The sequence below is a fragment of the Ahaetulla prasina genome, chromosome 15 (genome assembly GCF_028640845.1).
Source record: "Ahaetulla prasina isolate Xishuangbanna chromosome 15, ASM2864084v1, whole genome shotgun sequence".
NCBI classification, from domain to species: domain Eukaryota; kingdom Metazoa; phylum Chordata; class Lepidosauria; order Squamata; family Colubridae; genus Ahaetulla; species Ahaetulla prasina.
Genome location: NC_080553.1, coordinates 16,028,090 through 16,054,201, shown reverse-complemented (window position 1 = coordinate 16,054,201; position 26,112 = coordinate 16,028,090). Strand labels below are relative to the sequence as shown.

Sequence of the window (26,112 nt, the reverse complement as noted above, 5' to 3'; positions counted from 1 at the left end):
TAATAATAATAATAATAATAATAATAATAATAATAATAATAATAATAATAATAATAATAATAGATGTCTCATGTTTCTTTCACCCCAATGGGTTAAGTCAAAAAATGAGGGGGAAATGTAACATTTTGCACGGGAATCTTCAGATCTAGCCTCACTTTCGCTGCAATCACTTAGCCTTGGTAAAAATCCCCATCACACTTCAACGGAATGTAGTCCAGGGTTTTCCTTTCCTAAAGTCCTGAGCTGGGGCAGGTCTGACACATGGTGGACCCAATTCAACTCTTGAGGTTGAAGAGATCCCGGCCCCAAAAAACGCCACCACTTGAGTCAGGTCACATCGGAGGCTCCCATGCATCTGGCTTGGCCCCCCGGATCTCTCCCACGGTTGTGGTCTGGCAGATTTAGCAGGAGCAGGGCACTCCCCGAACCTGCATTCAGGCTAAGTACACTGGGCACGGTATCGTGCAGCTTGGGCGCCCCCAAGCTCTGCAGGCAGGGCTGCCACTCTGAGGCAGCCTCCAGCGTCTCGTTCTTCAGGCTGTGTGTGCGCTGGTGCTTCAGGAGGTTGGCACTCTGGCCAAAGGCCCGCTGGCAGTGCGGGCATTTGAAGGGCCCCTCACCCATGTGGATGCGCCGGTGCCGGATGAGGGTGGAGCCCCGGCGGAAGGTCTTCTCGCAGTGGGGACACTGGTAGGGCTTCTCCCCATCGTGCAGCCGCTGGTGGCGCATGTATTCCTGCCGGCAGGTGAAGGTGGAGCTGCAGGAGGCGCAGGGGTACGGCTGCTCCCCGGTGTGGATCCGTTGGTGCCAGACAAACTCCTGCTTGTAGCGGAAGCTCTTCTCGCAGCCGAGACACCGGTACGTCTTCTCTCCGGCGTGGCTCCTCTGGTGCCAGGTGAACTCTTGCTTGAAACGGAAGCTCTTCTCACACGCCGGACATTTGTACGGCCGGTCGCCGACATGGGCCCGCTGGTGCCACATGAACTCCTGCTTGTACCGGAAGCTCTTCTCGCATTCCGGGCACTTATACGGGCGCTCCACGGAGTGGGTCTTCAGGTGCCACGTCAGCTCCTGCTTGAAGCGGAAGTTCTTCTCACAGGTGCCACATTTGTGGGGCCACTCTGCCGTGTGGGTGCGCTGGTGCCACGTCAGCTCCTGTTTGTGCCGGAAGACTTTGGCGCAGTCACTGCATCGGTAGGTTTTTTCTCCGGTGTGCACCTTCTGGTGCCAGCTATATTCGTGAGCGTATCGGAAGGTCTTGTCACACTTCCCGCACTTGTAGGGCCTCTCCTCCTTAAGGACACCTCTTGGGCGGGTCCCCGGCGTGGAGCAGTGCGCACAGGAGCAGGGCAACACCCCAGCTCGGCTTGGGGACTCAGTGGTGGTCAGGGGGCTCTTAACACAGCCATTCTTACATTCAGGGCATACCTGTCCAGTGGTTCCATGGGGCACCGCTGTCGGGAGAGCAGAATGGACGGGAAAACATTTCTGGCACTGGGTGCAAATCAACAGCATCTCCTCGTGGGCGCCTGGCTGGGGGACAGCAACACTCCGAGGCCAGAAAGTGCTTTCCTCAGCCCCTCGAGGTACGGACTGAAATTCCACTGGTAGAGCCTGCTCACCCACCAGGCTGCAGTCGACCCACTCGGACCCCGTGTCCCAGGGAGACCGAACGGCCGCTCCGTTTACTGCAGAATCAGGCCTGAGGGAGCCTCCCGGCCACTGGGGCTGCTCAGAGTGGGACCCGTGCTCCTGGCTCCCCTTCTGGGCTGGTGGGCAGCAGGGCAATCCTGTGTCATCTTCACCCAGCGAAGGCTCCTGTTTGATGGTTGGCTGGCCACCTGCTGGGACAAGAGACCAAACAAAAGTACTGCATAAATGCAGGAGAGCAAAAATACCATAATAATTTGGAGAGCGGGAAGGAGAGAAATGGCACATTAAAAAAGTCCGAATAGGGAAGTCCTCACAAAATGGCTATCATGGGGACTGGGGTGGGATCTTTAGAAAGCATCTGCCTCCATGGCAGGGGTGAAAGGCTACCATTTCGCACCGGTTCGGGCGAACCGGTAGTGATAAAAGCTGTCAGTTTGGGTGAACCGGTAGTTTAAAAAAAAGCTACCAATTCGTTTGAACTGGTATTTTCGAAGATCAGCTGTGCCGCACAATTTAAATTTGCGCGATCAGTTGTGCCACGCAATTTAAATTAGGATTTGCTGCTTTCTAGCAAATCTAAATTGTGTGGCACAGCTGTTTCCCCCCCCCTCGCTATTCTACTTACCTTCCTAAGCCTACATTTTTCCACGCGAAGCGCGTGTTTGGCGTGTACTGTGCACGCTTGTGCGCCGCATGAATTTGGCATAAACTGTGCATGTGCGCAACAGCGCGCATTTCGCACACCACGCAGGCGTGGGCAGCGAACCAGTGGCAAACTGGGGAGGATTTCACCACTGTTCCATGGGTATGGCCCATTGAGACGGTGCAGTTGGCACTGGAGAGATTTCCTACCAACCCAATCTGGCAAGTTCTCCTTTGGCTGTCAAAGATCCTGAACTGTGGAGGGTTGGACTAAGCGACCTCTAAAGATCCCCTCCTCCAACCCCTTGATTCTAACAAGGCAGTGGTGAGCTGGCCAACCCCCAACGCTTCCCTGCCCTCAAATTGCTTCACACTCCCCCCCCCCCACCCGCAGAAATCTCCAACTTCTCTGGAATTGAAGGACCGGCCCTGCTTCCAGCTAAGGGTAACCCTCTTCCAGGTTCTGCAGCTACAGACGTACCCCCAAAACTGTCTTTTGAATCTTCTCTGGATTTGGGGAACTGTGCTCTCCCCACACAGGGTTTCTCCCAGCCTTCGATCTGCAGGAGGACGCTGGGGGGCTGCGCGGCGAGACCTGGGGAGCCAAAAGGGAGAGACGGGTGTGAATCCTGCCCCTTCGCTGCCCTCCTTTGTGGGGAAAGGAGCAAGGCCCAGCAGGTCTTTCTCTGGATTTGTTTTTTTGCTTTCCTTTCCATTCATTTTCTATCTTAATTGCAGGTAGTCATTCAGCTGTAACAGGCAGTCCTCGACTTACAACGGTTCACTTAGTGACCGTTCCAAGTTACAATTGCACTAAAAAGTGCTGGCACTATCAGCTCTGGCAGCAAACTAGCGAGCGTCTGGCAAGTGACTCTGTTATCTCCCTTGATGCCGATGAGTCACCCAGGAACAAAGAGTACTTCAGCTCTAGTTAAGCAGTTGATTTGCCTGCTACGAAGAGGCATAGCAGCCCTCGCTGGTTTTATATCCTGTGGGGTGTAGCTCCATGACTCAGCACTTCCTAGGCCTGCCCCACCCCTGCTTCTGTTGTTCCTGCCTCTCCTGCCTATGAAACCTAGGGTCCAGCCAGGCCTGATTGCCATCAGCCGGGTCTGGAGGCGTGGCCTGGGGGGGAAAGAGTCAGGGGACGGAGGCCTCGTTATCTCCTCCACCTGGCCTGCCTCTGGCTCCTGGAGCTGAGCCAGGGAAGCCGGTGCTCCCAAGGTAAGTCCTGATGGCCCTCCCCCCTCACTTTCCAAGTCTCTTTCCGGCTTGGGGGGTGCAGACACAACACCACCCCTCCCCCCACCCCATGAAAAATTTCTACCTAGAGACACCAGGGCTTCATAATTGTCCCTCATGACATCCAGGTAAAGGCTCTTCTGCCCATCGGTCAGCGTCTCCCACTCTTTTGCAGAAAAGTAGATCGCCACCTCCTCAAAGGTCACCAGGTCCTGAAAAAAAGGAACCCAAGAGAGGTCAGCGCTGGCTCAGTTTCCCTTCTGGCTTTTATCCGCTGGGGTTTCTCCCCCCCCCCCGATTTCCTTTCCCCAATTTGCATAATCTATATTAGTTTTAAAAAAAAGAAAGAAATTCTGTTATTCTGCTAACACGGGTGGACTTCAACTCCCAAAATTCCCCAGCCAGCATATCTGGTGGCAGAGAGTTCCGCTGCTTTGGATGACTTGATCTGGCTTGATTTTAAAATTTTTAATTTACTTTTATGGGTTTTAAATTTTTGTAAATTTTTATAGGGTGTTATTGTATTTTAAATTTTGGGCCAATTGAATAAGTTTTTTAAGGGGTGTTCTTAATATTATATGTATTGTTTCTCTTTATATTTTTATTCTGGCTGTGCACCGCCCTGAGTCCTTCGGGAGAAGGGCGGTATAAAAATTAAAATATTATTATTATTATTATTATTATGAAGAACACCTTCCATTATCACCCCCTAATTTCCCTCCATTTCAGTAATGGAGCCTGGCATTTAATCCTGCAGGGAAGGGAGGAAAATCAGGGGTAAGCTACTGGGGGTTCACAGGGGTTTGGGAGATCCTCTAGGTAAGATTCTGTGCAGTTCGGAATTGGTGGGGGTGGCTTGGTAGGCATGGCAGGGGATACGGCAAAATCCCCATTCCCTCCTCACTCCAGGGGAAGGATATTGCAAAATCCCCATTTCCTCCCAATCAGCTGGGACTCAGGAGGCAGAGAATAGATGGGAAGCGGGGCTAACCAGAGGTGGTATTTACCGCTTCTCCGAATGACTCAAAATTTTCCGCTACCGGTTCGTCAGAACCGGTCATAACCGGCTGAATACCTCCTCTGTTGGGGAGCAATTGTGGAATTCACTTGTTCTGCGGAAGGCCTGGCACATAACCCAAAGCAAGGGAAGAGATGCCGCAAGGTTTGCAAAGTTGGGGAGAAGCCTGATTGAGCCGAGGGCGGGCTTACCTGCAGGGTGCGGTCTCCAGCCATCTCTCTCTCTTTCTCTCAAGGTGAGGTGTTTTGCCAATCTCTCTACAATCCAAGTCTTTTGTTCTTGCAAGGGGATCAGAATCAATACGACCGCCGATCAACGCAGGACGGTTTCTTCTTCGCTATCAAGCAGGCCAGCTCAAAACCAAGGGTCTCCTGGGAGAATTGCAAACCCATCACCTGCTATGGGATGTGGGAGTGGGGGGAGGGGAGAGGAGACACAAGGAGAAATTTCCTGACCGTGAGAACAATTAACCAGTGGAACCACTTCCCTCTAGAGCAGGGGTCTGCAACTTTAAACACTCAGAGAGCCATTTGGACCCGTTTCCCACAGAAAAGAAAACACCGGGAGCCACAAAACCCTTCATGACTATTTCTTGAGCGGCCACAAAACTAGCAGATGTTTTCCCTCTCTCTCTCTCCTTCCCTCCCTCTCTTTCTCTCCCTCCTTCCCTCTCTCTCTCCCTCCTTCCCTCCCCCTCTCTCTTTCCCTCCTTCCCTCCCTCTCTCCCTCCCTGCCTCTCTTCCTCCCTCCCTCCCTCCCTCTCTCTCTCTCACAGGCCACCTCACAGGGTTGTCGTTGCAGAGAAAACAGGCGGAGAAAGGAACATGAAGTATGTTTGCCTTGAGCGACTTATAAAAAAAAACATAATGCAGGTGGGATCCAAAAAATAATAATTAATAATAATAATAATATTTTAATTTGTATACCGCCCTTCTCCCGAAGGACTCAGGGCGGTGAACAGCCAGAATAAAATAACAATCAAATACACACAAGAAAATAAAAAACACTAGCTAAAAAACTTATTATAAGAACCAACCCCCTTAAAAAAAACAACACGTTAAAAGAGATTTCCCTATTTAAAATATACCTTACTAGCACACACATACACAAAAACACACACACACACGCATACACATCCCAGCTGGAAATGCTACAGCAGAAAGCTATGGGGTGGGGGGGAGACCAGAGGCACCTTATGCATGCAAATGTTATGCAAACATCGCGCATAGATTAAATATGCAAATCAGCCACAGCTTCTGGCTCCGGAAGGGTTTCCATGGCTCCCAGCTGGCTGGCCACCATTGCTACAATGGCCTGAAGATCTGGGGGTGGGGGTTGCGGGCTGGATACCCCCTCCCTTCCCTTCCTCCTCCCCAAATATCACACCTGCCTTCTGGAGTTGGCATGATGTCATCCAAAATTCACACACCCCCTCCGCTGCGTGATGAGTAAACTCACTCATGTTTTCCCTCTCGTCTTGGATATTGGATATTTCCCCCCCACCCTTAACTTTATTAATATCATGGATGTTTGTTTTTTTTTAATTGAAAAAGTTTTAACAAACAAAAATATTTGTCCCCTTTTCCCCCCTCCTCCCCCATCAAAACCCCTCCCCTTCCTTAACTCCCCTTCCCGGATCAATCACAAGGTATTGTTATACATGAACCAAACATAGAGTAAAATTTTCCCTTCTAATCCAATTAACCTCATCCGAGTCTTTTCATTTCCTAACCTCCCCCATTGCATTCTAAAATAATACATCCTAATTATTCAAAGGCAGTCTGATATCTCTTAATCTGATATCTGTTTTGTAATCTGCCTTCCATTGAGGACCTGTATTCTGCACAAATCAAGAAGAGGGCCGTGAAAATATTTACAGATCCCTCACATCCAGGACATAAACTGTTTCAACTCCTACCCTCAAAACGATGCTATAGAGCACTGCACACCAGAACAACTAGACACAAGGACAGTTTTTTCCCCGAAGGCCATCACTCTGCTAAACAAATAATTCCCTCAACACTGTCAAACTATTTACTGAATCTGCACTACTATTAATCTTCTCATAGTTCCCATCACCAATCTCTTTCCACTTACGACTGTATGACTGTAACTTTGTTGCTGGCAATCCTTATGATTTATATTGATATATTGACCATCGATTGTGTTGTAAATGTACCTTGATGAAGGTATCTTTTCTTTTATGTACACTGAGAGCATATGCACCAAGACAAATTCCTTGTGTGTCCAATCACACTTGGCCAATAAAAATTCTATTCTATTCTATTTTATTCTAAATAATCAATCCATTTTTTCCATTCAATTAAATATCTTTCCTGCGTATTGTCTTTCAAAAAGGCTGAGATTTTAGCCATCTCAGCCAAGTTAGTAACTTTCAATATCCATTCTTCTATTGTAGGTAATTCTTCCCCCCCCCCAATATTGTCCGATCAGCAGCCTTGCTGCTGTTATTAAGTTCAAAATCAATTTAATCTCAGTCACTGTACAATCCGTTATAATTCCCAACAGGAAAAATTGCGGCAGGAACTTTATCAATATCATGGACGTTTTAATGCTGTTCTGTGATTGAATGCCACCGAGAGTTCTTTTAGCACTAAATTGGCCCAATCTATTTAATAATCTGGAGGAACAGAGAGATTTAATCTCTTTTAAATAAGAGCTTATTTAATAATCTCTTTTGGAACCCATGCGGCCCCGATGGGTTCCGAAAGAGACTTCTCAAACCATTAAAATAGAAATTGGATTGTTCTCATCCAGCAGGATTCTTTAAAGCACTTTAAAAAAAAAAAAAGTTTAGAAAGTTAAGGAAAAAGTTCTCCTCGGCCTATCTTTTCCTTGTTAACATGCCTTAACTGATCTCAGATATCAGCCTCTGAAAAGGATATAAAATTCCTACTTTCCCCAAGATCATATTTTTCGCATCGAATAATTTAAGTCCCTTTAAACTTGGAAGTAACGCCCTGTTTCCCTGAAAAATAAGCCTTTTCCCCAAAATATTTAAATGCAGAGCTGGAAATCAGGTAAGATGGCAAGGGGAGCCCCGTCTTGCTCCACGCGCCCCAAAATAATCTCCCCGAAAATAAGGCCAAGCGCTTATTTCGGGGTTCCCAAAAAATATAAGACCGGGTCTTATTTTTGGGAAAACACGGCAGATGTATTTTGCGGGTGGGAAAATAAATGGCGGATTTCCTTTGAATGGACTGAGGGTTCATCTCACGCATCTTGCCAGCAGCCAGCTCAGGGATGCCAATGCCAGCTGACAGGGAAGGCTGGGATTTGTAGTCTCCAAATTGGGAGGCTCTGAATGGAAGAAGCCTGGCCCAGCCAGTCCTTTGCATGCAGTCCTTCCCTCCTGCCCTCCGGCTTAGGTGCTTCCATCCTCTTGGCGACCCGAAGAACTGGGCCTGGCTAATCTAGTGAAGAGAAGGACCAGGGGAGACAGGGTAGCACTCTTCCAATATTTGAGGGGCTGCCACAGAGACGAAGGGGGGTCAAGCCGTTTTTCAAAGCTCCCGAAGGCCAGACAAGGAATAATGGATGGAAAGGAAACCAAGGAGAGACTCAATCTAGAAATAAGGAGAAACTTCCTAATGGTGAGGACAAATAACCAGTGGAACGGCTTGCCACCAGAAGTGGTGGGTGCTTCACCCCTGGAGGTTTTTAAGAAGAGACTGGACCATCCCTGAAATGGCTGGGGCAGGGGTTGGACTAGAAGACCTCCAAGGTCCCTTCTATTCTGTTCTGTATTTATTCTCTATTCTGTATTCTTATTCATTCAATCCTAATCCTATTTCTATTTCTATTATTTCTATTTCTATTATTTCTATTTCTATTTCTATTTCTATTTCTATTTCTATTTCTATTTCTATTTCTATTTCAAATTCAAATTCAAATCCAAATAATTCAAATTCAAATCCTAGCCTAGCCTAGCCTAGCCTAGCCTGTCCTGTCCTGTCCTGTCCTATTCTATATTCCATTCCTATTACTAATTACTATTCTTCCTATTTCTGTTTCTATTCTTTCTCGGGCTGAAGCCCCAAACCCAGGCCGTCCTCAACTTACACCGGAGCTCAACCTCTACGTTGCTAAGCGCAAAAACTCCCACGCCCGGACCAAAAGTTAGCGCCCCCTCCCCCGCCACCGCCCCCTCCCCCGCCACCGCCCCCGGCGGTTTCCCCACGTCGGATCTCTGGCCAAGGAAGCCCCCCCACCCCACGGGGAAGACTCCCCGCGCGCCTGATCCAGCTGGTACCGAACCCGGCCGCTGCAACGCTTTACCTGGTCCCTGGTCTCTTCTCCATCCTTGGAAGCACAGCAGCCCGTGCCCGGCTCTCCTGGCCGGCTGGGCAGAGCCCGGGCGGCCGCCTCTGTCTCTGTCTGTCTGTCTGTCTTTCTCTTTCTCCGTGCCGAGCTGTTGGCAGGCCGAAGGCAGCGGGGAGGGCTCGCCAGCCTTAACCCCTCGCTCGCCGCCAGGTAGGCAGCCGGCGATCCGCACACCGCCCCCGCCTGGCAGGGAAGCCGCGCCCGGCGCCCGGTTGGCAAGGCAGGAAGACGGGTGCGGCCCCGGGATTCCCTTCTCCCAGGCCTTCCCGGGAAGAAGTCCGTGGAAGCGGCAGCCCCGGTGGGCCAGGGTCCCGGAGTCTCGCAGGGAAGCAAGGGTAGGGGGTCTTCTTTTATAGGGAGGGTCCGTAGAAGGGAAGGAATTGGGCCAGCTATCGCTGTCCCGAGTGCTGATGGGCAGGCGCCGGTCCGCGGAGGGGCGCGCGGGGAAGTGGGGTTTCCGCGAATGTTCCCCACCCGAGTTTCTTTCTCGCGGGGAAGCCACGATCTGCTCACCTGGCTTTGGCGAAGGAGGGGAATCCCGCTCGGCGGGGGGGTGAGAACCAGGCGAGTGCGGCCGGAGCCCACGAGCGATCGCGGCTTTTATCGGGCTGGGCTTGGAAAGCGGCTGCGGGACCCGAACTACGCGAACCGGAGTAACTCGGGCAACCGAACTGAGCCATTCAACCGGTGTGTGTGTGAGAGAGAGGGTGGGAGGGAGGGAGGGAGGGAGAAAGAGGGAGAAAGAGAAAGAGGGAAGGAGAAACAACAGGAGGGAGGGAGAAAGAGGGAGAAAGAGAAAGAGGGAGAGAGGGAGAAAGAGGGAGAAAGAGAAAGAGGGAGGGAGAAAGAGAAAGGGAGGGAGGAAGAAAGAGGGAGAAAGAGAAAGAGGCAGAGAGAGGAGAGAGAGGAAAGAAGAGAGAGAAAGAGAGACCTTTCGAATTCCAGGGGTTGGTTTAAGCTCAAACTTGATCGACTGGTTTGTGCTTCAGGATGTCACGCAACCCCAGGCGGAAGCTGAGACGCAATTGGGCGCCTGCAGCCGGTGCCGCTTGGGAGCCAGTTGCTAGGGGGGGGGGGAGGTGGGGGGACCATGTGGGTCCCCAGCCCCCACCCGCTGCTCTTCCCCCCCCCCCCCCGCACCCAAGGAACTCCTCGGGAGCAGATCCAGCCTCAGACAGTTACAAGAACCCAGGAGGAGATCAGTTCCCGCCGGGGTGGGCTAGATGGCCACATGGGTTCCCTTCCCTGCCATTTCATCGGAAGCCTCTACCACGTTGGGATGGCAACCTGGAAAAGTCAGGCAACCTGGAAAGGTCAGGCAACCCAAAAGAATAGGTCGCTCTTCTGAATTAGTGGAAGTACTCCAGTTCCCATCCTGCCATAGGATTGCGTAAGATGAGAAGGGTAGTCGTTCACACCAGTGGGAAAAAACTTCAACACTTCCGGGTGTGACTGACAACCCGAGCAGAATCATCATCATCATCATCTGCCGACTTTGCAACAACAAAGTCGAAACTGTTTCACATTTAATATGTGAAGGCAGCAAAATCGCACAAACCGATTGCAAAGCTAGACACGGCCGAGCGACTAAATTAATCCACTGGTCATTATGTAAAAAAATACGACTTGCCTGTATCCAATGGGAACAGAAAGTGGGAAAAGTGATAGAAAATGAGAAGGTGAAGATCTTGTGGGACTTTTCGAATACGGACGGATCGTCACTTGGAACACAACACGCCAGATACCACAGTTGTGGAAAACCGAAACGTACAATTTATTGACATCGCGGGACCAGGAGATGCCGGAGTTGAAGAAAAAGAACTGGAAAAAAAATCATGAAATATCGCAACCTGGCCATCAAAACTACACGGCTGTGGATGAAACACGTCAGAGTGATACCCATCATTGTCATCAGGGCACTTGGTACCATGTCCAAGAATTTTATAAGATACGTCAGCAAATTGCAGCTTCCTGCAATAACACCAGCGGAACTACAAAAAACTGCCCTACTTGGAACATCGTACATCTTAAGAAAGTACTTGGTTGATACCTCGGACGCTGGCAGCCACCTGTATCAACCATTAGCACCAGTCAATGGTATTTGTGATGTATTTTTGAATGTTCAGTTAACTGAGTTTCATTTTTAATGAATAAAGTAAATAATAATAACAACTGCATATGATATCACACTATAAACATACACACACATTCTATATACACATATACATATTTATTTTTGTACATAAGTACATTTTATGCAAATACTAGTACACATGTGTATCATATATATACTTATATATGCACATAATAAATATATATATATATAGACACAGATTATGCTGCTATATCACATTAGGTTCTTGGAAGGAATTTGATGCATAGGAAGGCCAACACCAACCAGCTAAAGAACTGATAGTTGTCACTCCACATTGTTGTGTACAATGAGTACATTTGATGAAGTATCCTAGGGATTAGGCAGCGCTTCACTGAACTGCCCCGCATCAGCATGGCAAATGATAACCGGAAGTGTCAGGTGTGGGTGTGTCAGTTGAGGGTCTTGTGGTGTGGGTCCGTCAACTATGACGAAAAGATTGCAAAACTGGCCGTGACCCACTTAAGCAGCCGGTTTAGCAACAGAAATCCTGTTTCCAATTGTGGTTATAAGTCGAGGACCTACCTACTGCAGTGGTCGTCAACCTGGTCCCTACCGCCCATTAGTGGGCGTTCCAGCTTTCATGCTGGGCGGTAGGGGTTTTGTCCGATACTGAAGCACTTTCCTTTTTTTTAATTTAATTGACTTTTAAAAAAAAATTCATAGCATTATTTAAAAACATTTTCATTAGGTTTTCGTAAATTTCCCTGTGACAATTTAAATTTCTGAAAATAGACTATTTGTATCACCCACGCATAAGTTTAGTTCACGTTACCTAAGTGAAACCAAATGGCGCTATAGTGCGACCGCAAACAAGACAGCCTTGTCCCAGAATAGCTCACGCATCTCCCCCCACACCATCCAGCTGTAACAGACAAGCAGAGCTGGTAGCCGGTGCCCCCACAACCCAATCCACGATGCGCAAGAGGAATGCGCAGACGACGATACACGGTGCATTATTGTGGAACCGGTGGGTGGTTAGAAAATTTTACTACTAACAGAGATACAAAAGTGGGCATAGTATAAAAAGGTTGACTACCCCGACCTACTGTATGCAGAAACGAGGGACTCTCCAACTTTGCATCTCAGCAGCCACCACCCCCACCACTCAGAGACGGCTCAATGTGATTCCCACAATTGCACAATCATCCAATTCGCTGATTTGATTTTGTTTTCCAAAGTAAAGAGACGGTTTCTTGTCAGCGCTGGCAAATCGTTGATGGAACAAACGAAGCCTCCTCTTTTCCCACTTTCTTCTCGGGGTGGATCCAGGGCTTACCCAGACTTTGCGGGAGTTCCCTGGGGTGTCCAGACTGCGCCCCCCAATAACCGCCATTCTCTGCCCGCAGCTTCCGAATCCGGTTCTGCAAATGATGGCGCAAACCTGGGTTGGGCAGGAGGCTCCGTCTGGTGCCCAGAGAGGGGGAGCAGAGCATGCCCGATGGGTGGCATTGGCTCCATTTCTAGGGAAAAGGAGTGGGGGGGGTGGCACAGAAGGGGAAGGGTCAGAAGACTTCATCAGCAGGAAGCCGAGCAAGATGGCAGCCGCAATGATGCAGTCAAAGTCAGGGGTGAAATCCAGCAGGTTCTGACAGGTTCTGGAGAACCGGTAGCGGAAATTTTAAGTAGTTCGGAGAACCAGTAGCGGAAATTTTGACTAGTTCAGAGAACCGGCAAACACAGTCCGTTTCAGGTAAGTGCAGGGCACGTGTAGAGGCTCAGGGAGGGTGAAAAACCGGGCCTACCGGAAGTTCAGGAAGGGGGCTTCCAGAGGGCCTCCAGAACCTGGGGCGGCCCTTTTCGCCCTCCTGGAGGCTCGAGGAAAGCCTCCAGAGCCCAGGGAGGGCAAAAACACCCCCCCCACCATGGTGCAAGAGGCCCATCCAGCAACCGGGCAGAGAACCCCTTGTAGCCCCTCCCTCCCCACCTAGGGAACCTCTCCCCCTTTTACCGTAGAGAAGTGTCTTCCTTCTGACCCAGGAGTTGCCAGATTCTTGCAGGAACTGCTGGTTAAACGTCTGGAAGGGAGACGCACAATAGTGAACATTCAAAGCGAGAAGCTTAACTAGAGTTGGAAAAATTCAGAAAAACTTGTGAATAGGAGATGAAAACGCAACAGGGGCCTAAAGCCACGTGCAGAAGGCCGGTATTACATCTCGATATCTACTGCCTTCCTTCAATCCAAAATCGCATCGTTGTCGATCACGCAACCGTGGAAAGCTGTGATATTTGGAGCACACGTTTACAGATCTGTGAAAAAGTTACAGGGGTGAAAATCCAGCAGGTTCTGACAGGTTCTGGAGAACCGGTGGCGGAAATTTTGAGCAGTTCGGAGAACCGGCAAATGCCACCTCTGTCGTCTCTTGCGACACTCACCCTTCTGGTTCCAGATCCAGTTCCTCCTTCGGTTGGTTGACGGGCGTGTGATCTGCCTCCCCACAAGTCACCTTCTTCTGGGCTGCACGCAACTCACCAACTCTCTCTTCGGGTGATGGGCCCCACCTGGGCTTGTCTTTCTCCTGTCCTTCCTTCAACCAGCTGCGCTGCAGGGCAAGGATGTCGGTCATGTGTTCCTGTGGAGAAGAATAAAATTTGCAAGGACTCCTTTACCTTTTTTTTTTTAAAAAAATAAGCTGTTTGGCTTCATTATCCCAAATGTGTTTTTTTTTTTTTTTCAAGAGGCAACCTGGACTTTCCGTTTTTTTTAATAATAATAACAACAGAGTTGGAAGGGACCTTGGAGGCCTTCTAGTCCAACCCCCTGCCCAGACAGGAAACCCTACACCATCTCAGACAGATGGTTATCCAACATCTTAATTCTTAAAAATTTCCAGTGTTGGAGCATTTACAACTTCTGCAGGCAAGTTGTTCCATTTATTAATTGTTCTGTCAGGAAATTTCTCCTTAGTTCTAAGCTGCTTCTCTCCTTGATCAGTTTCCACCCATTGCTTCTTGTTCTACCCTCAGGTGCTTTGGAGAATAGTTTGACTCCCTCTTCTTTGGGGCAGCCCCTGAGATATTGGAACACTGCTATCATGTCCCCCCAAGTCCTTCTTTTCATTAAACTAGACATACCCAGTTCCTGCAACCGTTCTTCATATGTTTTAGCCTCCAGTCCCTTAATCATCTTTGTTGCTCTTCTCTGCACTCTTTCTAGAGTCTCAGCATCTTTTTTCTTTTAAGAGGTTTCGCTTCTCATCCAGGAAGCTTCATCAGCTCTGACCGGATGGTAGGGAATGGAAGGATTTATAGTCCTTGCAGACAGCTGGTCATTTGAATCCTTTTTAGAGAGTCGTTGAGGCCACCTGTTGTGTCTTGCCCACTTTCACTGCAGCCGGAGCCTTCTTATCTGCTTCCGAACGCTGAGGAATGTCCTAGTATGCCTCCCACCCCAGCCCTGGCTCCATGCCCAGACAGGCTAAGGAGGAGGAAGCACCTCCAGCCCCCAGCTCTGGCTCCATGCCCAGGCAAACGAAGCAACTAGACCCCTCCCCCTCCCCCACAGCATGTGAGCCTGAGGGAGGTCAATTACCAACAGCTGCCGACTGGAGTGACCCTCGCTTCAGAAGAATTGATAGGCGGCGGCGACAGAAGGAAGGGAGGGGCAGGCCTGGATAAGTGCTGAGTCATGGAGCCACACCCCATGGCCTATATAAAGGATCTGCTTTCTGGCATTCTCTGAGTCAGGCAAAGTCTACCTTGGATTGCTGAAGTCACTTTCTGTTCTCCTGCCTGTCTTGAGAACTTTGCTAGGACTTTGGCAGAGCTGCAGAGGCACGCCTGATTCGGATTTCCCTGACCCGGCCGTCAGCGGAGGAGTGGGACACGACACCACCAGAGGATGGCTGGTTTGAAAGAGGGGTCAAAGAGGCCATCAATGTCCAATTGAACAGCTCTCTCTCTCAACAGAAGGGGAAGGATATGACCTCATAAATCTCCAGTCTACAACATAGTCCTTTCAGCAGTCCCAAGAAGGCTCCACACCCATTGACACTATTCAGGTGACCCTGAGGACACACGCAAACCTTCGAGTGGCCTCAATGCCTCTCTAAAAGTATACAAATGACCAGCTGTCTGCAAGGAATATAAATCCATCCATTCCCCACCATCTGGTCAGAGCTGAAGAAGCTTCATGGATGAAAAGTGAAACGTCTTCAAAGAAAAAACCAGAAAGTCCAGTTGCCTTTTGGGGGGAAAAAGCACCTTTTGGGACAACCACGACCTGAGTGACTGAGGATCTCCAAAGACATTTGGCTGCATTGTTTTCCAAAGGGAATTTCCATCTTTTTGAGAAGAAAACAGCAGAGAGGCAGAGGAAGAGAAGGAGCCTCTTCCTAGTGCACGCATGCGAAGAGCTGCCAGAAGGCAAGAGCAGCTAAAGCAAAAAGGACGACTCAGGAGGAAGGCCAGGAGATGATTGGCCTCTCCCATAAGGTTTAAAAGAGCAGCAACTGCTCTTGGGCTCTTTGTAGGAAAGCAACATTGCTACATCTGTTTCTAGTCGGCGTCTCTTGTTTCTGAACTTCATGGGGCTTTGCCAAGAAAAGACTTCGGCAGTGTGCCAAAAAAGACAAAGGTTTGTGATAAGGCCGAAGGACTTTTTCTGAAGGACTTTGTTTTGGAATTAATTTGGACTAAGCTGAGAATGAAGTAATTCTCAGCTGTTCTAATAAAATATGTTTGTTTAGGACTGATTGTGTCTGGTAATAACTACTTGAGCTTAGGTCACAACAGTGAGTCCCAAAAGCAAAAGTATCCCACGGCCCCCAACTACCTGAGCTTAAGTAGTGACTCACCTGAACCAGTTGCTCTTTCAGGGCTTCCAGAATGGATTGGCTCTCCAGGTGAAGCTGTTCTTTCTGCTGCCTCAACTCCACCTCCTGAAGAATGGAGAAAGTCGAGCAATTACACGACTTGGGAAGAACTGTTGTAAGTTGGGGATGAACAATAAACTGCTCAGAAGTAACTCTGCCAACTTCAGGGTTCTGTTCTGACCTAGGCACCCTTAAAAAGCAGGAAGCAGAGTCTTGGTCCCAGCAAAACCCCTTTTATTTACACGACTGAATTCTTTTCATTCATAGTCAGCGAGGCCTGGCAAAGAGTCTTTCAGAGGAATATTTATCAACACAGACCTTATCTCACTTGGCAAACTGCCAGGTCAATAGTTTCCAAACACAATACAAGGCAAAACTTGGCACAGAGTCTCTCAGAGTCACCGAACGAACGAATGGTTTCCTGCAAAAGCCCACTCCCCATTTGTTCCTCTTTTGTTTCCTATGGGAGGGGCCAATCACCTCCTAGGTTTAGCTTTATACCCAAGTCGAGTTGTTCTTGTCATCTGGCAGTCTGCATGCACACACTGGGAACAGGCTCCAACTGTTCCTCTGCCTCACTACTGTCTAGCTCCCTCTCTGCCTCTGACGCAGAGCCCTCGTCCAAACTTTCTCCAGCTCCCAGGACTGGCCCATATTGCTCCACAACCTCCTCACTGTCTGACTCTGCTGCCGGCTCTGCTGGCCACCGGCGGACCACAACAGGTTCTCGGACCCTGACAGCTGGGCCAGCAGGTGCCTTCCACTCACCTTCTCTCTCTGGATCTGGAAAATACGTTGCCTTTGACTCTCAAGCTCACGGTTGAGGTCCTGGATGTAACTCTGAATTTCTTCCGTCATCTCTCGCAGGGCCTGGAGGGCGGCGACAGAGGAGAGAGGAAGGGCACCCCTGGGAAACAAGGAAACACCCGGTCGTGAAATTCGCCTTTTATTGCAATTATGACATTGTGACAGCATGTCAGGGTATCTACAGGCGATCCTTGACTTACAACGGTTCATTTAGTGACCGTCCCAAGTTACAACACCACTGAAAAAAGTGACTCACAATCACAACCTTTGCAGCGACCACACGATCATGTGATGAAAATTCAGATCCTTGGCCACTGACTCATATTTATGATGGTTGCAGTGTTCTATGGGCACGTGTTCCTCTTTTGCGACGTCCCGACAAGCAAAGTCAATGGGGAAAGCCAGGTTCACTTAACAACCGTGTTCCTAACAACAGCAATGATTCACTTAACAACTGTGTGGCAGGAAAGGTTATGAAATGACCAGGTGACCAAATGCCTTCACCAAGTTATACAACTGCAAAACTTTTAATTAGATTTCCCCATAACAAGTTGTTCTGTTAAACTATCTTTTTTCTTTTTAACTGGATTTTTTTTTTATTGTAAAGGCTGGTCAAAGACCATAATAAAGAGATTTGATTTGATTTGACATATGCGTGACATCCTCCTGGCAGGTCATCGCCAGAAGGTGTGGAGATGTGGCTAAAAATACTTGGCGAACGAAAAGGGCAGTTTTGCAAGGTCCCAGGAACTATCTAGTGTCCCAACCTGGAAAACAACAGGGTTGAAACATTCGAGGAACAGAGAAAGAATCGTGCCTGATTAATTTCCTCTTCCTCGTTAATATTTCACCCCTATTTGCTTATCACAATTAAGAACGAACCAAACTTCAAAGGAAATCCAGTTATTTATTAGGAGCTTCATGTCAGCACGGACCAAATGAAGCCAATTCTGACCCCCACTTAATTTATGTCCCGGCTCTGCCCCTGTTTCCCCTCTGCCCCCAAGGTATGTCATCGGTCACATTCTCCAACGAAGCAATTTCACGGGTTGTAGAGATCACTCCCCTCCAGCCACTGTGGGTAACCCCGGGAGACAGCCTTGACAGAGAGGTGGCTAGAATGTGCTTTTGTTTTGACTGAATGGCGATTCCCTCGCTGTAGCTGCAAGACTCGTTTTCCCACTCCCCTTGCCTATGGCAATTCCAGAGCAGGTCAGGGATGTTTTGCAAGTGGACACCAGACAGATAGGCGCCAATGAGGAAAATGGGATAAGACGAGAGAGGGCAGGTGGGCAACTCGTGTTAGCTTGCCACCTTCCTTTGACTTTGGGCCTGGAAGGGTAAAAGAAAGGTTGCACACTTAAAACACCCCAGAAAAGGAAAAGTCCGCTATTCTACCTGCACAACAGGTGAGGTAGCAGGGTTTCCTTCTCAGGAAGGAGCTCCTGCAGCTGCTGACATGCTAAGGTGATCTGAGTGGCCCAAAAAAGATCCATTCGGTCAGCCTGGGCCTGAGCTTCCTGCTCCCGGAGGGACATCCGGCTGCATTCTGCTTGTAGGTGTTTTTCACCTTCTTCCATCTGTTGTAGCTTCATTTTCATTTCTTCTCTTTCTTGCATCCTTTCCTGGGAGAAGAAGAAACACCCCCGCACCCCACCCCCCCAAGAACCTGTTTCAGGATTCAGGAGAGGCTCAGCAGACGGGTTTCTCACTGCTGCGACATGTTGTGTCTGCGTCCCCCGAGCCGGGCCCCCTGCCAGAAAGTGACTTGGAAAGTGAGGGGGAAGGGCCATCAGGACTTACCTCGGGAGGACCGGCTTCCCTGGCTCAGCTCCAGGAGCCAGAGGCAGGCCAGGTGGAGATGAGGCCTCCGTCTGACTCTTCCCCCCCCCCAGGCCACGCCTCCAGACCCGGCTGATGGCAATCAGGCCTGGCTGGACCCTAGGTTTCATAGGCAGGAGAGGCGGGAACAACAGAAGCAAGGGTGGGGCAGGCCTAGGAAGTACTGAGTCATGGAGCCACACCCCACAGGATATAAAAGCAGCAAGGGCTGCTATGCCTCTTTGTAGCAGGCAAATCAACGGCTTGACTAGAGCTGAAGTACTGTTTGTTCCTGGTTGACTCATCGGTGTCAAACGAGATAACAGAGACACTTGGCAGATGCTCGCTAGTTTGCTGCCAGAAGCTGATAGTTGCCAGCTTTACTGTTAGTTGATTAATTATCTCAGCTGCTGTATGTATTATTTTCTGAATGTTTAAAATTGTTTTCGATTGTTTTATAGCTTTAGAACTTCTTCCTGTGGGCTGGTGGGTTGTTGTCTCACCTGCTCCAGCTCCTCTCGCAGCCTCTGGAGAGCTTCGTCCTTTTCCTTCTGTAGCCCAACTTGGAGTCCTTCCAAGCTGGCTTGTTTCTCCTGTTCCAACAAACGGGTCTGGTTCTCCAAGCCTTCGATCTTCTGAAACATAAAATGCCCCGATGGACTGTTCTCACTCCTTCCTTGACATCCCATGGGCTCTTTGGTTGACTACCCCAAAGAGCCAAGGGGTTGGGGAGGGGCAGCTGCCTGGTTCTCCACCAGTCAACTATGACTGTGGACCTTCTCACACCCATCTACCACTCAATGGTCCTCATCAAGGACCATCAAGGAACCGGAACGACACCGTAGACTGACCAGAATAGTGTCTTCATTGTTGCTTGCCTATTTACAAGAATCTTCCCGGATACTAACGACACTCTCTTGGGAACAAACAGATAAAGGCTTCAAGGATCTTATGGAGGGTCTGGCCCAGGGGTGGGATTCAGCCGGTTCGGACCGGTTCGGACGAACCGGATATTAATTTTAATCTGGTTCAGCAAACTGGCTGACCCTGCCCACCAGGAGTCTCCACACAGCCCATTTTGGATGCCAGGTAAGAGAAGGGCCCGTGCGGAGGCTCTGGGAGGGCAAAAAACAGGCCTATCGGAAGTTCCAGAAGTCCGGAAACGGGCCCCTTTCCGGCCTCTGGAGGGCCTCCAGAGCCCAGGGGAAGCCCTTTTCTCCCTCCCAGAGGCTCGAGGAAAGCCTCCGGAGCTTGGGAAGGGCGAAAACCCCCACCCCCGTAGTGCAGAAGGCCAAGTAGGCCACGCCCACCATAGCCAAGCCCACCCAGCAACCGGGCAGAGAACCGGTTGCTAAAATTTCTGAATCCCATCCCTGGTATGGCCATTGTCTCTTCCTCCCCAGTAGGGATTCCAAGTTCTCCCTCTCTACTCCACTCCCGACTCTATCTGGAGATTCCACTACGTAGGTGGAAGAATTAAGAAGGGTTACGACCCCAAATAAGTAACTCCAAACTCCCAGCACTCTTTTATGAATGGAGTCGTTCAGGCCGCCTCTTCCAGAGTGGTACGACCCTCTTCTTCCCAGGATGCAACACTGCAGGGCTAACGCTCCTGATCCAAAGATGGTCAGTACTCGATGCCACCCAGTGGGCTTCAGCTGGGCTTCAAATACAGGAAATATAGGTCGGTATAATGCAGGGGCCCAGCTGACCGTTGGAGAAAATCGGTTCGCTCTCAGCTGATCGTCGGAGCTACCGGTTCACCCGAACTGGTCCGAACCGGCTGAATCCCACCCAGTGGTGAAATCCACCGGATCGATCTGGCTAATGCGAACTGGTAGTGTTGGAGGCGGGAGGCTCCACCCACCTGCTGGGATGTCATTACGTCCCGTTTTTGACCCTCTGCGCATGCGCAGAAGAGGCGCACACACTCACACTCCCGAACCGGTAGCGAAGGTGAGTGCATTTCACCACTGATCCCACCCCTGATGCCACCCAACCTGGTGGCCTGGTTCAGCTCAGAGATGCTCACCTGACGGAGGTCAGCCGTTTCATTCCGCAAAGCACCGTTGAGTTTCCTTTCTTTCTCCAGGGCTCTCTGGAGATCCGCCCGCCTCCTCCGGTCCTGTTCTCCCAGGACTTCCCGCTGCATCTGTAGGGCTGCCTGGGCGTTGGTTTCCCATTTCTTCTGCTCCTGGAGCAGCGTGTTCTGCACCTGAGACGGACAACGAATCAACAGCATAGGTTTGGTGCCCAGGATGGATTGAAGAGTTGATGTCTGTAAGATCTGTGGACTTCAACTCCCAGAATGCCCCACCCAGCACAGAAAACATCAACACTTCCGGGTGTGACTGACAACTCAAGCAGAGGAATAACAACAACAGCAACAACAGCAACAACAGCAGCAACAACAGAAGAGTTAAAGAAAAAGAACTGGAAAAAAAATCACGAAATATCGCAACCTGGCCATCGAAACTACACGGCTATGGATGAAACATGTCACAGAGATGGGGGCACTTGGTACCATGTCCAAGAATTTTACAAAACACATCAAGAAATTGCCGCTTCCTGCAATGACACCAGCGGAACTGCAAAAAAACTGCGCTACTCGGAGCATCGTACATCTTAAGAAGGTACTTGGTCGATACCTAGGACGCTGGCAGCAACCCGTATCAACCATTAGCACCAGTCAGTGGTATTTGTGACGCATTTTTAAACGTTCAGTTTACCGAGTTTCATGTTTAATGAATAAAAGAATAATAATAATAATAATGATAATTGCATATGATATATCACATTATAAATACACACACACATTCTATATGCACATATACATATTTATTTTTGTACAGAAGTACATTTTATACGTATACTGGTGCACATGCATATTCTATATCTATACTTATATATGCACATAATATAAAGAGAGACATAGACTACGCTGATATATCACGTTAAGTTCTTGGGAGGAACTCGATGCATAGAAAGGCCAACACTAACCAGCGAAAGAACTGATAGTTGTCACTCCACATTGCTGTTAAAATAGGTACGCTTGATGAAGCATCCAAAGAATTAGGCAGCGCATCACCTAATTGCCCCGCATCAGCGCGGCGAATAATAACCGGAACGATATGAACCTCTGTGTGCTTTTATCTCTAGAAGGGTTTGAAAAGCTCTTTGTAGAAGTCTCTCCAATATTTGAGGGGCTGCCACAAAGAAGAGGGGGGGTCAACTTATTTTCCAAAGCAACCGGAAGGCAAGATAGGAAACAATGGATGGAAACCAGGGGTGAAATGCTCCCGGTTCAGACCGGATCGACTGATCCGGTAGCGATGGCGACGGGTGGTTCGGAGAACCGGTAGCAAAAATCCCTGGCCCCTTCTCTCCCCCCCCCCCGGCATGCCCAGCTGAGCCGCTCTATCATCAGAGGTTTTTTTTTTAACTTTTAAAAGCATTTTTTTCTTCGGCTGCAAAAATGCTTTTAAAAGTAAAAAAAAAAAAGCCTCCGATATTCGCACAGCTCAGCCTGGACCATCGCAGCCTTTTAAAAGCATTTTTTTTAACAAATTCTTCGGCTTTCGAACTGCTCGGTTGGCAGAAGCTGGGACAAGTCACGGAAGCTCACCCCGTTACGTGGCGCTAGGGATTCGAACTGCCGAACTTTCGATCGACAAGCTCAGCATCTTAGCCATTGAACCACTGCGCCCCTCACCCTTCACTGTGTGACCGTGTGACCAAGGTGCTAATGATTAGGGAGAAAGCAGGAAACTCGGCCTGGGAGGGACCTAACCTACCATCTCCTTGGCTTCTACCTTCAGGGCCACTGCCTGCTTCTTCATGGCTTCCTGCTGCTGGATGGCTTCTGCCTCTCGCTCCTGGGATGGAAAGGAGAATAATAATAATAATAATAATAATAATAATAATAATAATAATAATAATAATAATAATAATAATAATAATAATAATAATACTATTATCCTGGCTGGATTCATACAACCTGCTCAACCCAGGTTAAGAAAACCTAATTTCTGTCTTCACCTAACACGCTTTGCTGAAGTGGTTTCAGGTTCACACGTTAAGAGGCTAAGAGAGAAGGGATGGGTTCCCACAATACAGATCGCCCTCAATTTACAGCAGTTTGTTTAGTGACCGTTCAAAGTTACGACGGCACTGGAAAAACCAACTTATGAGCCTTTATTGACAGAGAGATTTACAGATCTCTCACATCCTGGACATAAATGGTTTCAACTCCTACCCTCAAAACGACGCTACAGAGCACTGCACACCAGAACAACTGGACACAAGAACAGTTTTTCCCCCCCGAAGGCCATCACTCTGCTAAACAAATAATTCCCTCAACAGTGTCAAACTATTTACTAAATCTGCATTACTATTAATCTTCTCATCGTTCCCATCACCCATCTCCTCCTTGGTTGCTTGTATCCTTACGATTTATATTGATATTGTTTCCTGATTGTAGCCTATGACTATCATTAAGTGTTGTAAGTTTTGTACCTTTTCTTTTATGGACACTGAGAGCATCTGCACCAAGACAAATTCCTTGTGTGTCCAATCACACTTGGCCAATAAATTCTATTCTATTCTATTCTATTCTATTCTATTCTATTCTATTCTATTCTATTCTATTCTATTCTATTCCATTCTATTCCATTCCATTCCATTCCATTCCATTCCATTCCTTGTTTTCTATTCTATTCTATTCTATTCTATTCTATTCTATTCTATTCTATTCTATTCTATTCTATTCTATTCTATTCTATTCTATTCTATTCTATTCTATTCGTAAGTCGAGGACTACCTGTAATTTACCTTTAGGATCTTTTGTAGACTTTCAATTTCCTTCTGGAAGGTGGCAGCTTGTTCCCTAAGAGCGCTGGCCTTAGCCACTTCTGAGGTCTCAGCACACTGAGAAACAGAATGAGAAGCCATTAATGGATTAACAGAGTTGGAAGGGACCTTGCAGGTCATCTAGTCCAACCCCCGCCACCCAAGCAGGAGACCCTACACCACTTCTGACAGATGGCAGTCCAGTCTCTTCTTGAAAGCTTCCAGGGATGAAGCTCCCACAACTTCCGAAGGCAGCTTCTGTTCCATGGGTTGATTGTTCTCACTGTCAGAAAATTTCTCCATATTTCCAGGTTGAATCTCTCCTTGTTCAGTTTCCCATCCATTGTTCCTTGTCTGGCTTTCAGGTGCTTTGGAAAATAGCTCGACCCCCCTCCTCTCTGTGGCAGCCCCTCAAATATTGGAAGACGGCTATCCTGTCTCCCCTGGTCCTTCCCTTCACTAGACTAGCCAGGCCCAGTTCCTGCAACTTTTCATTGTATGTTTTAGCCTCCAGTCCCCTCATCATCCTGGTCGCTCTCCTTTGCACTTTTTCTAGAGCAGTGGTTCTCAACCTTTATAGTGCTGCGACCCCTTTCATACAATTCCCTACGATGTGGCGACCCCAACCCTAAAAGTATTTTCGTTTTGAATTTATCGCGCCTGAAGCCGTATTGGCTAGCGATCTGAACTGCTTGCGATTGCCTTGAGGACGGAGGCATTAAAGCGGAGACTCCTCCCCTATTAAGTTTATGGCGCCTGAAGCCAGATTAGGCTAGCGATTGGGAGTGATTGCAGCTGGCTTGAGAGGGAGACATCAGAGCAAAGATTTCTCTCTCTTTTAATTCATTGCGCCTGAAGCCGAATTCGGCTAGCGATTTGAAGATCCTGCAGCTGGCTTGTGGAGTCAACCATTGGAGCGCGATTCTTCGACTCGCAAGTATACTTCCCATATTTCCGATGGTCTTAGGCGACCCCTGTCAAATCGTCATTCAACCCCCAATGGGGTCCCGACCCACAGGTTGAGAACCGCTGTTCTAGAGTCTCAACATCTTTTTTTTTTATACGTAGTGTGCTGACCAAAACTAAACGCAGTACTCTCGGTGTGGCCTTACTGAGGCTTTCATCAAAACAATGTAAACAGGCTCGACCAATCTTTGCAAGGTAAGCCACCGACAACCTCCCTGCCGTCTCTTGATGGCCGATCTCCTTTTGGCCTTCCATCCCTTCCCAGCCTCTCCCACAATCCTTCATGATTCCCAGAGGAAATGGGAAATGCCACTCGGATTACCTCTTCTAAAGCTTGCTTCTGCTGCAGCTCCATCTCTTCTCTTAGTTGGCAGAGCTCTTTCTCCTTGCAAGAAGACCGGGGAGGGGGGAGGGGGAGAAATATTACTTAGCCCATCTGTAGCTGAACGTAGAACATAGAATAACAGAGTTGGAAGGGACCCCAGAGGTCTTGTAGTCCAACCCCACCCACCCCTGCTTCAGAAAAACCCGGAAGAATAAATCTACATGTTGCCAAGGAAGGATAAAGAGAACCTTTTCCAGAGATGCCTCCTGTTGAAGCTGCTTCAGCTGATGCTGTTTTTCTTCTTTTAGGTGCCTGACAATGCCGTCCAGCGCTTCCTTTTCCGCCTCCAAGCCTACGAGGGTCTCGTGCATCCTGGCAATTTCCAGATCCTTTCTGGACAGCAGAGCCTGCAAAGAGTTGGTGGGATTCAAATAATTTCACAACCGTACGGACTGTACAGTAATAGAATAGAATGGAATGGAATGGAATGGAATGGAATGGAATAGAATAGAATAGAATAGAATAGAATAGAATAGAATAGAATAGAATAGAATAGAATAGAATTTTTTATTGGCCAAGTGTGATTGGACACACAAGGAATTTGTCTTGGTGCATACGCTCTCAGTGTACATAAAAGAAAAGATACGTTCATCAAGGTACAACATTTACAACACAAATGATGGTCAATATAATGATCAATATAAATCATAAGGATTGCCAGCAACAAAGTTACAGTCATACAGTCATGAGCGGAAAGAGATTGGTGATGGGAACGATGAGAAGATTAATAGTAGTGCAGATTTACTAAATCGTTTGACAGTGTTGAGGGAATTATTTGCTTAGCAGAGTGATGGCCTTCGGGGAAAAAACTGTTCTTGTGTCTTGTTGTTCTGGGTGTGCAGTGCTCTATAGCGTCGTTTTGAGGTTAGGAGTTGAAACAGTTTAATAGAGACTAAACTGATTTTAAATTTAATATCAGCAGCGAGATTATTGGTTGCGCAATATTGGAAGAAAGAAGACTTGCCTACAATTGAAGAATGGACGCTTAAAGTATCGAACTTAGCAGAAATGGCAAAAATTTCAGCATATTTGAAAGGCTATTCACAAGAAAGATACATATTGGAATGGAGAAGTTGGATTGATTATATTCAAAACAAATATCAGACTAAAAAGTATCAAATAGCTTATGAGTGATTGTAGGAATTGTACCGTATTAGTGTATTTGTTTAAAAGGGAAAGGGGAGTTAAGGTTGCAAAGGGGAGAGGAGAAGTTATGGGTGATGGTTTATTGTTGTATTTTAGCTTATGATTCTTGGATGTAATACTCTGTATTTTGCTCTGGGAAGTCTCGGGGTGGGGGTTGAAGGGTGGAGGGGAGGGTGGAGGGGAGAGGGTGGAGGGCGGTGGGAGGTGGGGGGGGATAATTGTTGAAAAAAAAATTTTTTGTAAAACTTTTTCAATAAAAATAATAATAATAATA

The 26,112-nt window shown here is 48.3% G+C and overlaps 2 protein-coding genes and 1 long non-coding RNA gene across 6 annotated transcripts in view; 1 reads left to right on the top strand and 2 right to left on the bottom strand.

The window, feature by feature from the left end:
• LOC131185505 (zinc finger protein 157-like) lies at positions 1-10,994 on the bottom strand. Of its 4 annotated transcripts, none has more exons than XM_058158003.1 (5): positions 8,855-10,994; positions 4,747-4,953; positions 3,623-3,749; positions 2,777-2,890; positions 1-1,844 (listed from the first exon to the last, which is right to left on the bottom strand). In XM_058158003.1, exons 2-5 carry the CDS (start codon positions 4,768-4,770, stop codon positions 328-330), a joined length of 1,782 nt encoding a protein of 593 aa, XP_058013986.1. In that variant the 5' UTR covers positions 4,771-4,953; positions 8,855-10,994; the 3' UTR covers positions 1-327. The 4 variants fall into 4 exon arrangements, with proteins under 4 accessions (XP_058013986.1, XP_058013989.1, XP_058013987.1 ...); XM_058158006.1 differs by having other exon boundaries at positions 1-1,841; XM_058158004.1 differs by having other exon boundaries at positions 4,747-4,950.
• On the top strand, positions 9,107-25,969 carry LOC131185517 (uncharacterized). The gene is made up of 3 exons (XR_009152175.1): positions 9,107-9,234; positions 24,410-24,502; positions 24,941-25,969. It is a non-coding gene; the product is annotated as an uncharacterized LOC131185517 (long non-coding RNA).
• Positions 11,243-26,112, bottom strand: part of LOC131185500 (uncharacterized) — a 27,214-nt gene continuing 12,344 nt past the window's right edge. The window contains exons 10-23 of the mRNA XM_058157993.1: positions 24,881-25,039; positions 24,630-24,692; positions 23,324-23,419; positions 22,288-22,368; positions 20,526-20,708; positions 18,997-19,128; positions 18,071-18,297; positions 16,634-16,772; positions 15,848-15,931; positions 13,428-13,624; positions 13,003-13,069; positions 12,331-12,514; positions 11,577-11,696; positions 11,243-11,476 (exon numbers count right to left, since the gene is read on the bottom strand). Coding sequence (XP_058013976.1) covers positions 11,689-11,696; positions 12,331-12,514; positions 13,003-13,069; positions 13,428-13,624; positions 15,848-15,931; positions 16,634-16,772; positions 18,071-18,297; positions 18,997-19,128; positions 20,526-20,708; positions 22,288-22,368; positions 23,324-23,419; positions 24,630-24,692; positions 24,881-25,039 — 1,620 coding nt within the window. The 3' untranslated portion in view covers positions 11,243-11,476; positions 11,577-11,688. The remainder of the gene's footprint in view (positions 11,477-11,576; positions 11,697-12,330; positions 12,515-13,002; positions 13,070-13,427; positions 13,625-15,847; positions 15,932-16,633; positions 16,773-18,070; positions 18,298-18,996; positions 19,129-20,525; positions 20,709-22,287; positions 22,369-23,323; positions 23,420-24,629; positions 24,693-24,880; positions 25,040-26,112) is intronic.